The 15,212-nt window shown below is 35.8% G+C and overlaps 1 protein-coding gene across 3 annotated transcripts in view; it reads right to left on the reverse strand.

Annotated features, from left to right (window-relative positions):
- The window catches only part of RPS6KC1 (ribosomal protein S6 kinase C1), a 201,017-nt gene that overhangs the window by 19,448 nt on the left and 166,357 nt on the right, over positions 1–15,212 (reverse strand). For all 3 annotated transcript variants that reach the window (XM_068541440.1, XM_068541439.1, XM_068541441.1), the window contains 2 exons: positions 9,201–10,796; positions 8,840–8,929 (listed from right to left, as the gene is read on the reverse strand). In XM_068541440.1, the coding sequence (XP_068397541.1) occupies positions 8,840–8,929; positions 9,201–10,796 (1,686 nt within the window). The remainder of the gene's footprint in view (positions 1–8,839; positions 8,930–9,200; positions 10,797–15,212) is intronic.

Here is a 15,212-nt window from a genome sequence, read left to right on the forward strand (position 1 = left end):
CTACTGAGCACAGAGATCTACATCAAGTCCTTCTGCACCTTTACATGTGGTAGGCCAGAAAGTTTTCAACATTATCTAAAGCATACTCTGGCTGCTGGATGAAACGCAAGAATGGAGGTCAGTCAGCTGAGGACTGCAGGAGTCCAGGCAAGAGATGATGGTGGCTTAAAATGGGGTGGTCGAGTGGACACCTTCCAGGGCTCCCCTCTGCAGAGCACAGTGACTGCTACAGTCTGTCCTGGCACGGACGGCATGTAGTAGAGAAAAGAAGCTAGAAAGACCTGGGAGGAGGAAGAAGACAGGACTGGGAGATAAATCAAGGTTTCCTCTGTCCCTGTTCAATGGAAGGAATCTAGACACACAATTACATAAAATGTACTCCAAGTGGGTAAGCTGGCGATAACATCTGAGTAACTCTAGAGCCTGGAATCTGCATTTCCTAGCCCATCCTTTCAAATGGGCATTTTGCTCCTTTTTTCTTATTTTATATTTATATTCATATAGTTCTATTCACATTTCAGAAAATGCTGGCTGCCCAGTTATCTGTTCCACATTCCATAAAGTCCTTCAGCATTGTTACTCAATCGAAGATTCAAATGCTTTATTGGTCGAGTGGAGAATATGAACTGTTTAAAAGCTGCTGGTATCACATTGCTCTAACTCATGAGAGTGTTATCAGGGAAGACCAGCAACAGGGGCGAGCACTCTCCAGAGGGGAGAACCTGCAGCAGCTGGGGCTCAGCGCTCCTGCGCACGCCCCCCACGGTGATGGGGGAGAGGCGGTGCTGCCCCCCTTTCACACGCCTGCCTTCTTGGCTCATCCCAGTCTCTAGGCTTGCTTCCTGCCACCACCACATGACTAATTCAGTTGGTTTTCAGGTAATCGAATTATATGAAACCCGGGGCCTTGGGTTGTACTGCGGAGACATGAACGTAAGTACTAATTCAGGCGAGGTTTAACAAAATTCTGCTTCTCCCACTACCCAGCTTTTAATTCCTTGTTGTCGTGGTGACCTGGCAACCATGTTCTGAGCTTTCCTGCAATTATCTGCACAACTTGGGTCAAAGATCCTTGACTTAACTAGATTCAGCATTCCAGAGCCAAAAATTACTTGTTCGAGGAAGTTTATAGGTATCATTACTATACAGTTTTCTTGTGAGATAAACTAAGAAACAGCTAACTACCATATGACTTCTGGTTGACTGATTATAATTCTGAGCTCTATACAATCTTGCTTACTCTCACCCTGCATTTCTGGTAGGAAAAAAACCAATAGCATGCTCCATTTTCCATTGATCATATCACAACTCCATTCTGAATAGCCATCGGGTGTCACAGTGTTACCCAACCAAAGCCATTACAGTTGATTGATGAGAAAAAGGCTAACTGAAAATTGTGAAAATGACAGGAGCAGTTTTCTCTCTCTCCCTGCTGCTCTGTTGCTGTGTTAGGCAGGCAGAGCTACATGCACTGCTATTAACGGAGCTTCAGGAATTCTATTTGCTTTATCACCAATTTTTTAAAACCTTAGCATTTTTAAACATTTATTTGAAGGAAGTATTTATAAATAATTGTTTAGACGGAGTCAGCCCTGGTTACTTCCTGGAGATTCAAACTGACAAGATTCTACATGGTATAAAAACTGATGATTTGGTCAAAGTAGCTAGCCAATAGTTCTGGTACATAATGTTGAACTCAGCATTATATCTTCTTTGTTAAATATCACAGGTAAAAGATAGTTCACTTCCTTCTTTATAATAATATGGTGGTGAGACCAATTAAGTGAACAGTTGCCAAAAATCCATTTAGACCTTAAAATTAAGAAGCATTACACTGCAGCTCTTACTTAAAACAGTAAGTATCTTAATGTTGTGTTCCTCTTCTAAAAAAGAAATTTGTCCAAGATCATAAAGAAAAAGATGTAGAGTAAATAAGAAGTTAAAATTAACTTCCTTTTAACAATCTAAAGCTTGAAGTAAACCCCTATTCCCCAATACTAGGTAGTACTAGGAAATGTACAGAGATATTGTTTTTATACAGGAGGGGTGAAATACAGTATCAATTCTTTCACCCTGATCAATTCTCTAGTTCTAACAGCTCAAGAATTTCTTCCCTTGAGAGGAATTAATGTGTCATTCACTAAGGTGCCAAATAACAAGGACTGAATACTCTGCTATTACTCTGTCTCATTCTCACCACTAGAGACAAACCACATTCTGGCCTGATGAGAAGTATGGTTTCAGAATGGGTCTATTTCAATATGGAGTGACCTTAATGCAGAGGTGAAGGTGACTGGCCCATTTTTAGGGGGTTTGTGAGGACTCCAGGATATACCCTACCTAGGGATGGATCCCAAGGTTTCAGACCCTCAAACATGTATAAAGGAACCCTTTAATCTTCTTTCCATCAGAAGGGTCTTGCCCTTCTGGACAAGGTTAAGACTTGACTTGAACCTCTTTTTGCTCAGCCTAATATACTCATGGCACAAGCTTCATCAGTATACAGGGGTGGAGCGCAGCAGGGAATTTTCCTCAGTGTAAAATTTCCGCTATTCTATGGCAAACTTGAAAAGATACTGGCTCTCTCAAAGAAGACATAGAGTTAGTTATATAACATTAGGAACTAAAGGCAAAAGATTAAAAGTACTTGCTAATCATTCGAGGAAAACATTAAAACATTTACTATGTACATGGGAGCTACTGTTGAAGTTTTGCTTAAGGGTAAATCAAACAAAACAGTTCCTGTTTGAAACATAACGTTTAAATATTAACCACAAATATTTTACTCTTTTAAAATTATTTCTATAGCTCCCTCTTGCCTTTTTCTTCCTTCTCCTTTGGCGGGGGTGGGTGGGGGGGAGACTGAACCAGGGATGTAGCCATATTTCCTGGTGATAACATTATTATTTCAAAATATACACCTATATTCATTTGCTTTCTCTAACAACTTCACATGCCTAAAATTAGATTCCTCACGCATGGTGAAGTTACCCAGGACCCAGAAATTCTCAGATCTAAATGATTCTTTCTTCTTTTAAACAGCTTTGTTTGTTAAAAATCTTGGCATTTAAATTTCACCCTACTCAAAAGTTGTCTTGGCTTTTTTCCTGCAAATGAAAATAGTTTCCATAAATTCCTCATTTCCATATTATATACTTTATGTACAAACTATAAATGAGTAAAAAGAGAATACTGAGAAAGTCCTCCAAGTGAAATAATTTTTTTAACCTTACTGATGTTAGACAGGAAATCAGTTATTTCTCGGCAGAAAAGTTCTTGCCCTTAATAAGATGGACTTGAATTTTGACATCTGTGACCTTCTTAATATTCAACAAATCTGTTTCGGATAGATATATGATAAAGCAAATATTATAGGATGTTAACTGCAGAATCTAGGTGATGGGTAAATATGGGTGTACAATTCTTCCGACTTTTCTGTATGTTTGAAATTTTTCAAAATAAAATGTTAAGAAAAAAGTTCTTAAAAATCTATTTTACTACTGGTAAATTAAGGCCTAAAAAGTCTTAAATAACTTGCCCAATGTCATGCAATGAGTTAATGGCTGATGTTAGAAAAATATTGAGTTTTGGTAATTCTCAATTTCATCGTAACATTCTAAATCTTAAACCTACGACGCCCTCATGGTATTTTTAAACCATCCATGGTCTGAGTCCTAGATCTAATTATCAAATACATAACTATCACACAGAGCACCATGCTTAAAAAGCAACTAATCGTGTGTAAAGCATGCGTATGAAGAAAGGCAGGGGAGACTATGCCCCAAAAATATATTCATGGATTATTTGATAAAGTCAGGCTAGAAGAGCAAAGAGTAGTAGTAAATAAATGTTATGCTCTAAAACTGAATTTTGCAGACAGTTATCAGCATGATTTTTCTGTTTCACTTTTCACCGTCAGCTGTGAGCTGTTTCCAAGTGTGAAATCGCCTAAGAGAGGAAGCAAAGCTGTCATTTGACATCTGGGAGCGTGGAGATTGGGCTGCGGTAAAAAGCACTTTGGACTTCTTCAATTTACACACATATTCACCTATAAATTCTCAAGTGTGAAAAGTATTCAATGAGAAATATCAATGTAAATTTCAAGCATTTATAAAGGCTCATAATCGGGTGGAAACTAAAGGTGAAGGACACATTCATAGGATACCATATCAACTTGTTAAGACTAGAATGGGAAACTTAAGTGATTATGTTAGCATAATAACTAACATATAAACAATTTTATTCACTTGTCTTAGATTGCATATTAAACTTTCAAATCCAGTCTTTTGTGTTTTATGTGCTTAATAAGTTCTATTTTCTAGCTGCTTTTTTATGATGAGAGACGAGACTGCTAAGAAAAAAATACTGGTAAAAGAAAAAATAAATACTTTCTTGACATTTTATTTTTCCTTTATACTTAAAATACTATAACAAAAAATTTATTCTATATTATGATAAATTAATAGTTCCAATGATAAAGCACATTAAATCTTCTAAATACATGTGTGTTCGTGTGTATATACAAATTGAAGTAAAATCAGAGTAACTACAAGGAAGTCCTCTGGAGAAGAATAACCAATTAACTCCAGTTATTCTATAATTCTCCAGATTATTCTATAATCTCTCATAACAAAAAAACAGAAGAATCTGTCTAAACATCTCTTAATAAAATATCTAAAACTCTCCTCATACGGAAACTAGACAGTGTTATATTTATATCGTCATGCTATATAATCTATTCCCACTTTGGGGACTATTTCTTTGCTCTTTCTTTCCTGAACTCCGTTCTGTGTTTCTGTCGTATGAAAGGGACCCATTTACCATGAATGATGTTTATTTAAAATAAAACCTTTCTAGAGAATCATCCTAGATAACCTAAGGATACAAAGTGAACCTAAAAGGAACGGCTTCTACTTTGAAAACAGGGCTGGGTTTGATCAGTGAATTCGTATTCTCAAGACCCTCTTGATGGGTCTGCAGCTGCAGCCATTTATTTGCTGGCTTTTTCACAGATGTAGACAGAGAAAAAGCTCCATGGTTTTTGTCTTTTTGTTGTTGGATTTATTTTCCTTAATATAAAAAAGTGGCAACTTTTTTTTAAAAAGTTCTTCATTTCACTGTAGAAACTTGTGAACATCGGACATCCTTGGTAGTATACATCGTTGAAATGACTATGACTTTTAAAATCTAAGATCACAAAGTTGGCAGAAACTACACTTAAATAACAGAAGGTGATCATTTGCATTTCAAAATTTATCTATCTTGCTTTTCCCCTCAATTAGACCAAAACATGTTGATTCACAGGTTTCTGTGTGTGTGTTTTCTTTTTTAAACTTATTTATAGAGCAGAATAATGGCCCCCCTGCTAGTTTGGCATTTGCTCAAGTTTCTGTCCATGTAAATCGAATCTGTTACTGGAAAATTTTCTCAAAATATAAAGGCACATCATCCACAAGATAAAAAGATACACTGCTGATATTATAAAGTACAGGGCAGGTGGATAATGTTTTTAGGACAAATGTGTGATAACGATTCCCAGGAGGGAGGCGTGGTAGGGGTAGAGGTTGCATGCTGTTCAAACAGAAGTGAATCGTTCTCATCATAATCTTGTGACAACTTTACTTTCTAACCAAACATCAGCTGCTTAACAGTTACTTGGACAAAAATACTAAGGTTAGAGTTGGGAAACAGGAGAGCAAGGGGATGTGGGAGGAGAATTACTTCAACCCTCAGTATTGCAAAGGACAGATCAAAAGATGACTTAGTACTCTATGTCCCCGTATGTTCATTGATTTGTGATTTTTAAGCATTGAAACATTAGCTTCTTATCATTGCTCCCACCCCTTTGAGAAGAGGAGCAAAGTCTACTTTTATTTTAATCAGTAGCACTGCTATTCAGTTTTAAAACAAACAGTAATTCACAAATTTTTGTTCCAATTCCCTTTGCATTATAAGCAATGGGCAGGAGTACACACACTTAACTGAGTTCTGCTACTCTAGGTTTAAGACCATCTAAATTAGAACACCAGCATCACTTTTCAATTAAGGTCATTACTGATTGAGTTTTATACTGTTGATAAAACAAATTAATAGGCCCAAGGAATGGAGAGACTTCCCACATTGTTCAATGTATGCCATAATACTAGAACACTTTTGTAACTCACAAAGCTTGAAAGTACAATTCTTTTATGCAAATAATTAAAACAAAGCCCTTCTTCAGACTACAGCTTTTTGCAAATGTTAGTGAAGGACAACCTGGATGATGACAGCAAAAATCCATTAATGGTAGACTGCCACCTGCTGGTAAACTATGAGAATTGTGACTTCTGGGAAAAGGCTTAAAAATTAGAACTTGGAAACTGATCGCTATTAAATTCAGTACACAAAACTGTATTTCAGCACACAAAGTTGAAAGTATGTATTTGCTGATGTATGTAGTATGGTTTTATTCCACATATATTAAAATTCTCAGGAGGTCAACATGCTATGAACGTTAAAGTGAACATGCCTATAGTTTGAAGAAAAATAATCTGCTAGAAAGCCAAAGTACAACCTTACAGATAGTTTTCAACAAGAAACTAAGAAGAAAAATAGGGAAAAAAAAGAGTCAGTTATAAACATTAAACTGCCCCATAAACATTTGGTTTTGATGTGAGGTTTATACTGCACTTGACTTCAGGATTTAACAGGTTTTACTTAAAAGAACTCCCAGATTTAATTTTGATCCTAAAACCCTGAAATTTATTATAATTAACATATACTTATTTACATACATTGGTACCTAAAATGTAATTTATAATCAAATTAGAAAGGGGAAGGGTCTGTTAAAAAATAAACCAGATAACCATAATAAAGTGATTTCACTATGAAATTTTTTTGTTATCCCATTAACTAAATCATACTAATAAGATTTCAAAAGCCAGCATAATATTATCTATTTGAGAAAGAAAAAAATGTAGGCATGCTCTATCACCCCTAGGAAGAAATAAAATCAAACAATCCTAATTTGGGGGACGAAAGAGGAAAGAAAAGAGTATAACAGTAAGAAGAAAATCTAAATCATTGTTTTCAGAAAATAGTTTTAGTATATTTGCTTTGCAGATTGAAAAACTGTGCTATTTCTCAATACAGAAATAATTCTTAACAATGAAAATTGTAACTAAAAACAATATAGCTCTTTGCATCCTAATTATAATCATTTCCCATTATGCAGGGAAATAATGTTAGCATCAATAATAACGCTGGTTTGCTAGTAAGCATTAAATACTGTATTAATCAACAACTAAGCGTATCATGTCAATACAATCAGCTTGAACCTCCTCTGAAAGCCAGAGGGTGACAAGTGAAGCAACTTTGGCCATTCAAAGAGGCTGAATGCTAGGCAAAAGGTGAACAAACTTTGGATTCAAACACAGCCCCATCTGCACTGATGACAGACAGAAACTAACTAAAATCCAATTCATATGCTTAAGAGACCTATAATTATCAGCAAAGGATCTAACACCCCCAGAAATAAATCTCTAATTTAAAAAAACAAAGACAATACAGTAAAAGTAAGAGAAACCTGTTGTGTCAAATATTTGGTTATTTCTAAACAAGAAGAATATGCTTCCTAAAATTTCTCAAATATGGAAAGAACTCTTTAAAATCTGCTCTAAAATGCCAGGATGGCGCATCACTGAAGTCACAACATTGCATTTTTTTTTTATTTCAAATTTTATCCATTTTTAGCCTTAGGAATTTTACTCTTTTAGCCATCTACCTCTCACATCTTAAAAATCATCCATTTACTGGGCTTCCCTAGTGGCGCAGTGGTTAAGAATCTGCCTGCCAATGCAGGGGACAGGGGTTCCAGCCCTGGTCTGGGAAGATCCCACATGCCGTGGAGCAACTAAGCCCGTGTGCCACAACTACTGAGCCTGTGCACCACAATTACTGAAGCCCACGTGCCTAGAGCCCGTGCTCCGCAACAAGAGAAGCCACCACAATGAGAAGCCCGCGCACCACAACGAACAGTAGCCCCCGCTCGCCGCAACTAGAGAAAGCCTGAGCACAGCAACAAAGACCCAACTCAGCCAAAAATTAAATAAATAAGTAAGTAAGTAAGTAAGTAAGTAAGTAAGTAGACAGTCCTCTGTGACTATGAATGGATAAAGAAGATGTGGTACATATATACAATGGAATATTACTCAGCCATAAAAAGGAACGAAATTGGGTCATTTGTAGAGACGTGGATGGATCTAGAGACTGTCATACAGAGGGAAGTAAGTCAGAAAGAGAAAAACAAATATTGTATATTAACGCATATATGTGGAATCTAGAAAAATGGTACAGATGAACCGGTTTGCAGGGCAGAAGTAGAGACACAGATGTAGAGAACAAACGTATGGACACCAAGGGGGGAAAGTGGCAGGGGTGGTGGTGTGATGAATTGGGAGACTGGGATTGACATGTATACACTAATATGTATAAAATGGATAACTAATAAGAACCTGCTGTATAAAAAAATAAAATTCTAAAATTTAAAAAAAAAATCATCCAATTAAAGAGGATACTTAAAGGTCCTTTTAAACACTAAGAAGTTGACATTTCTACGAATTCATGGCCAGTTCTAAGAGAAGTATAAACCCATTTAACATCATATACTAACAAATATACATACACACATATACTATGGATTATATAATGATTTTATCCCCCAAATTATCTTTTGTAAAGGGTTAAAGAGATAACCAAATCCAACATATTGTCAACTGCTAGTGAAAATACAACTTCAATAAAGAAATGAGAGCTGCCAAACTACTTTTCCAAGTGAAACATTTTAGGAGATTGCTCTAACCTGGGGCACAGTACATTCTCTCTATGGCATCGCTGTCACAGGAATCTTCAACCTCACTCCACCTGCTAAAATACGTTAGCTGAATGTGTCCTAAAAACAAAACGACAGGAGAAATCAAAACATTTTTCTCTTCCATTTTCTGCAGAAGTGAACTGTAATTACTCCTTTTGTAGCTAAAAACAGTATCATTAAGAATAATGGCATCATTAAGTACTAGAAGCTATTACTGGGGGTGAATTTGCTGCACTGATAATGAAGCTCTAGACAGGAAATGAAGATACTAATTACAAGATAAAACGCCTACTCAGTTAATTGGAAGCAACAGCGAATAAAAAGAAATGCATTTGCAAAAGTTCCTGACCTCTATCATTCAATAAGATGTTGTTTGGGTTCAAATCGCGGCACACAATTCCCTCTCTATGTAAAGCATCAAGGGCTACCACCATTTCAGCTGCCCATCTTTGAATACAGCCCTCTGGGATGTAAAACCTGGAGTTTAGTGCTAATTTTTTATCAAGGTCCTCAAAAATCTGATGTATTTCCTTGTCTCCTTCTAGTGCTAACCCACTCTCTGCCTTAGTCTCAGAGTCTCTCTGAAATACAGTCGGCTCCTCTTTAGCCAAATCATCAGTTTGATCTGTAAACAGCAATACTTCTTCAGTTTTTAAAGTGTCTGTATTTACGTTATATTCATTAGCACCTGAGAGTGGGTCAGAAATATGGAATAAGCTTTCTTTTGCGTTGTTTGTTGTTACTGCCGATGCAACCAAGCTAAGTCCTTGAAACTTAGGATCTGAACTGTGTAACAAAGACATGTCTCCCGCATTACTATGATCATCAGCTGCTACAAATAACATCCCAAGATCTCCCTGTGCGTAGTGTTTCTCTGTGATACTATGGGATTTAGGCCCACAGGGATCACTCAGTTCCTCTGTGCCTTTTTCTTCACGTGCTTGGCACTGTTCAGTACTAAGCCTGAGGCATAAAACATCAGGGGTTTCCAACAGTTTACTTTCTATTATGCCTATATTAGTCTGTGTGAACTTAGTAGGTCCCATTGCTGCACCATCTTTCATTGGCTCCAATTCACCAGGTAGATTTACAAGAAGATCAGGCCTTCCTTCATCAGTACCACTGACATCATCAAAAGCAGCATCTTTAAAAGAAATAACCGGGACTGAGTCATCTGAGCCCCTGCTAATGGTGTCATGAGCTATAAACTCTACCTTGCTTTCACTAGTACTAAAACTCCTGGAAGTGCTGTCTCCATCAGAAAGAGTGAAGAATGGTTTCAAAGGTTCTGACTTTAGACTATACAATTTTTCTCCAAAATCAAGTCCTAAGAGTTCACTAGTGCTATCCTTACTATCTATTCTAAAGAATTCCATGGGGCTGTTTTTAGATCTACTGAGGGAATCTGATGTTCTTGGAGAACTAACTGCTTCCAGGCCATCATCCTCAGGAAAGAACTTCAGCTCGTGGGCTGTCAGCTGTGTGCTGGGGCTCTCACTGTCAGCAGCAAGGTGGGCTGGGAAGTTTTCTATAGCTTTGGTATCAACATCATTCCTTTCAGTCTTTATGAAAGGCTCCTCATTCAAAGACCCTGGTTCAATCTTTTCTTGCCCATATTCATTGCATAATGTTAAATAACTAGTAGTACATTCTTCTTCTGAACTTGAGCCAGAATCTGGCCATTTTGGAGAGCTGTCTTGCCCATCATCATCTTGGTTGCTATCATCTTGAGAGCTTGGAGTAAGACTGGTCTTCAAAGGCAGAACTTTAAGCATGGCTCCACCATCACTTTCTCTGGATTCAAAGCTGCTGCTGTCCTGAGGACTAGATGTTGGCTGTTGCAGCTGAACTTTAGCAAGTGAAGATTTTTTCACTGCTTCGATGTCAAAGCTTTCTTCAGGACTTCTGTTTAGAAACTTACTGATATATGACCAGAGTTTGCCACCTGTGAATAAGCATAACCAAAAACAAAAAAAAAATTAAGAACACCAAATTAATGGTTATTTATTGAAGCCATTACAAAAAAAAAAGTATTCTAATAATCAATCAAAAGCAAGTCAATGATACCCATTAATGTCAAGTATGCTGTAAGAAGCAATTTAATAAAATGCCTTCTTGAAGAATAGGTGAGCTTGGATTTGGGATTCACGACAACAAAGAGTCTAAATAAAATTTTTGCAATTAAAAAAAGAAACTAAATAACTAAATAAAATGCTTTCTTATTATTGCTGACTGGTGAGTACAGTTTCAAGCATATCTCCTAATATCAATTATTTTTAAAATGACAACCTATTTCTTCCTTTGAAGAGAAATTGGTTATAACAAATACTAATATGAAATTTCACAGCTAAAATTCTACTTTAAAGTTAAACATAATTTACTCTAGAAAAGTCTATGTTCTGCTCTGTTTATTAATAATTTTTTCAAGCATGGCCACCGAAGCTCTACTGACTAGAAAGAGTATTACAAAAAAAAAAATAAGAATAATTAAATTTGATTCAGAAATCTTAAAAACAGTAATTGTGGGAGCATACTTTGTAAAGACATAACTATTGCTCCCCAAAATAGGAAATAATACATCAAAAATGAAACCCTGTACTAATAAGGAGAAAGCAATTTTTTCCAGCACATTTTTAAATGTCATTATTAAACATCATGTACCAAGGAGGACTAAATCTTAGGGGAAATAATCACTGACAGTCAATTATATGTGTAAAAAGGTCAATGGAAGCATCCAAAATATCTTTCTCTCCTTGGCATTTCATTTCATTTAGAGGAACTCAATAAATACATAAAGCGCCCAATACTGTGCCCAGCATAGACTAATGCTATAAAGGGTAACTGCATAATATTAATCCTAGGATACTCAGACATCTTCTTCTATCAGTGATCTAGTTAACAATCTTATCCCATTTTGATAATAGTTAGTGGTATAGAACATTGTGGTGTTTAACTTCCCTCTTGCTTCTTCTTAGCTAACTTTCTGTCATCACTAGATTATACTCAGTATCTCATATTTCTCCATATTCAAACTAAAGTTTAAAGATTCATATATGGCTTTGAAATTCACTCACTCACACACAAAAGAAGCTATGCATCGATTCCATCTTTTTTGATTCTTTTGACAACAATAACCACATTCCTCTTATCACAAATACCTCCATTGTGGCACACTAAGAGTAATGCCTGCCCTGAAGCTGGGGTTCTTGTATGCAGTCCAAATAAAATGATGTATATTGTTCAACTGTCCTACTGTGAGGACAGGACTAAGTCTTTTTCATCTTTATATATCTACTGCCTATACAGTGTGCAGGACATGATAGGCATTCACTCAATGCTTGTTAACTCAAATCATAACTTATCAGAATGGGATACGCCATCACAAAGGAGACACTATCTATAGCTGTAAAGTTCCAGTGATCAGCAAGGAACAATACCTAGTAAAGTTCTAAGAAAAGTTGCATTCATTCTTAGGCTAATTCAACCTGGATGAGCTGCTCAAATCTAAAATTGAATGTGCTAAAATTCTTTATTTTTGCTCCCCAAATCACTTCTTCTTTCTGAATTCAGAGCTACTGAGGCACAAAAACTTGGACTATTTTCTCTCCTTTGTTCTTCCTATATCTGACAAGTTTCCAAGTCCTATAAGATCTACCCATGTTTCCCACAGTCTTCCTCTTCTTTTAATTCCTTTGACCACTCTGTGTTTCTTGGAATAATGTTATAGATACAACTAGACCAGTACTTTCAGTCCTTCCTGTATCACTCTATCATACTAACTGCTGCCCAAGTAATCTTCCATTTTAGCACAGATCTTATCATGTCAGTTCTCCAAGAACCCAAACCCTACCCCCACCCCGCCCACCTACTGAATGACGCACCAACTCCATATAGGCATTTGGACCCTTAGTAATACAGTATCAACCCATAATTTGTTCCTCTCCCTCAACTCATCACAAATTTCACCTGAATAGAATTTCTCCACATATAATCCATGCTGGGCTTTTGCTCAAACTATACCTACCACTTAGAATTGTCTTTCTTATTAGTTTCGCCGATATCTGCTTGTCAAAATCCTACCCATTCTTGAAGGTCCTTCAGAATTTGTTTTCTTTTATCAGTTTTTTTTACATACCCTCACTGTATACAACTCCTATCTTCTCAGAATCCTCTGTATCACTTCATCCCTCTTATGACATTTACAACATTCTATTTCATACTAATATTACTTTTATGCTTTCATTAGCTCTTTTACCATACTGCAGGGTCTTCATAACTGCAAGGAGAGGATTCTGTCTAGCATGTAAAATAATAGGAATTAAATATTTATTAAATTGAGTTATAAAACGATGACATCTTTACAAATTTTTTGAAAACCTTTCAAGGAAAAGTTTATACAAATTAAAAATGTCATTATTTTTGGTCATACTTTCTTCTTATTCTAAAACAGATACATGGTTCTATTATTTTTAAAAAAATTTAATATAGAAAAGGACACAGAACAGCAAAAATATCAGAATATATAAATCACCCATAAACACTATTAACCATTAGTACATTTATCTTCTGACTTTTCACAACTAACATCTTATCATAAACATTTTCTAGGGCTTCCCTGGTGGCGCAGTGGTTGAGAATCTGCCGGCCAATGCACGGGACATGGGTTCGAGCCCTGGTCTGGGAGGATCCCACATGCCGTGGAGCGACTGGGCCCGTGAGCCACAATTACTGAGCCTGCGCGTCTGGAGCCTGTGCTCCGCAACAAGAGAGGCCGTGATAGTGAAAGGCCTGCGCGCCGCGATGAAGAGTGGCCCCCGCTTGCCGCAACTAGAGAAAGCCCTCGCACAGAAACGAAGACCCAACACAGCCATAAATAAATAAATAAATAAATAAACTGAAGTGGAGTGGAGTGATTTAAAAAAAAAAAAAAAAAACATTTTCTAATTTCATGAGAATATGAACTTGAAAGGCTATATAGCATATCCATAAGATAGATAGATATGGTGTGTTTAAATGTTCCTCTATTGTTGAACATCTAAGTTTCTTCTAGTCTTTTACTATTAGAATTAAAATAATGTATACTTTAGCTTACAAATACTTAACACCTCTGATTATTTCATCAGGACACAATACCAGAAATGAAAGTAGTAGGTCAGGAAGTATAAATATCTTTAATGCTTCTGATATGTGTCATTAAATTGCTTTATAGAAAAGCTGTACCAGAATCCACTCCTACAAGCAACATGTATTAGTGCCATCTTCATAGCATCTTACCTATATTGGATATTAGCAAGTTTACCAATTTGATTAATCAAACATGGCATCTTATTTAATTCCATTCTTTTCATTATTAGATTAAAATTTTTTAATGTAATTGTTGGCATTTTCTTTATGGAAATTTGTTACTAGCCTAAAAAAGTACTCTAATGTGAAGTATAAAAACTGTGCATTTTCAAGAGAGGAAAAAAAACTGTTTTAGCTCTTTCCATTCCTTTTTGGGGGCCAAGTTAGATTTAATGCTCAATGTGGAGCTATAGAAACAAAAATTTGGTCCTGTGATATACTTTTTTCAATTACAAAATCATGAAAACCACATAACTTACAAAAATACATAATTCCCATGAAGTTTCTTTCCACAGAAGCTGAGTTCTACTTTCTACAGAGTTAAGATCAGGCCTAATACACAAACTTACACAAATGTCAACATTATTATTGTAACATTAATAATATTAACCTAAAAAAATCCTGTTATTGCTAAATCACAAAATATAAATAGAAAATATCTAAAATATTTATAATTTTTAATACTCTAAGAATATAAATGACACTTTTCTAAGCCCTGTTGAAGCACATAAAATTGCATATATTAGCTACTTTAAGCTATGAAAATAGCAATCCATAAGGTTTAATAAAAACTCTTTTTGTCTCTCTTTAGATTTTCATCTATTGGTTTTCTGCAGGATTACAAAGAAAATCTTTTCAATTTACTTGACCAGAACTGGAATTTAAATTTAATACATATGATAAAATATTGATGGACCCATGATCAAAAATCATCTTTTGACCCAGCAATTCTACTTCAAGAAATTTGTCTGACAAATAATTTTCAAAACAAAACAAAATAAAACAAAAATGCACATATATAGGGACAAGTACTGGAAACAATTTAAACAACAGTAGACAGGGTACTACTTAAATCAATTATGGTAAATCTGCACAACCAAATACCTTGTATCTATTCAAAACTAAACAAACAGAAATATTGCAAACACTTAGTGTTTACCATGTACTAGGCACTATTATAACTGCTTTACATATACCAACTATTTAATCCTCACGTCTACCCTCACATCTACCCTAT

Source organism: Eschrichtius robustus, chromosome 3, assembly GCF_028021215.1.
Source record: "Eschrichtius robustus isolate mEscRob2 chromosome 3, mEscRob2.pri, whole genome shotgun sequence".
Lineage (NCBI taxonomy): Eukaryota > Metazoa > Chordata > Mammalia > Artiodactyla > Eschrichtiidae > Eschrichtius > Eschrichtius robustus.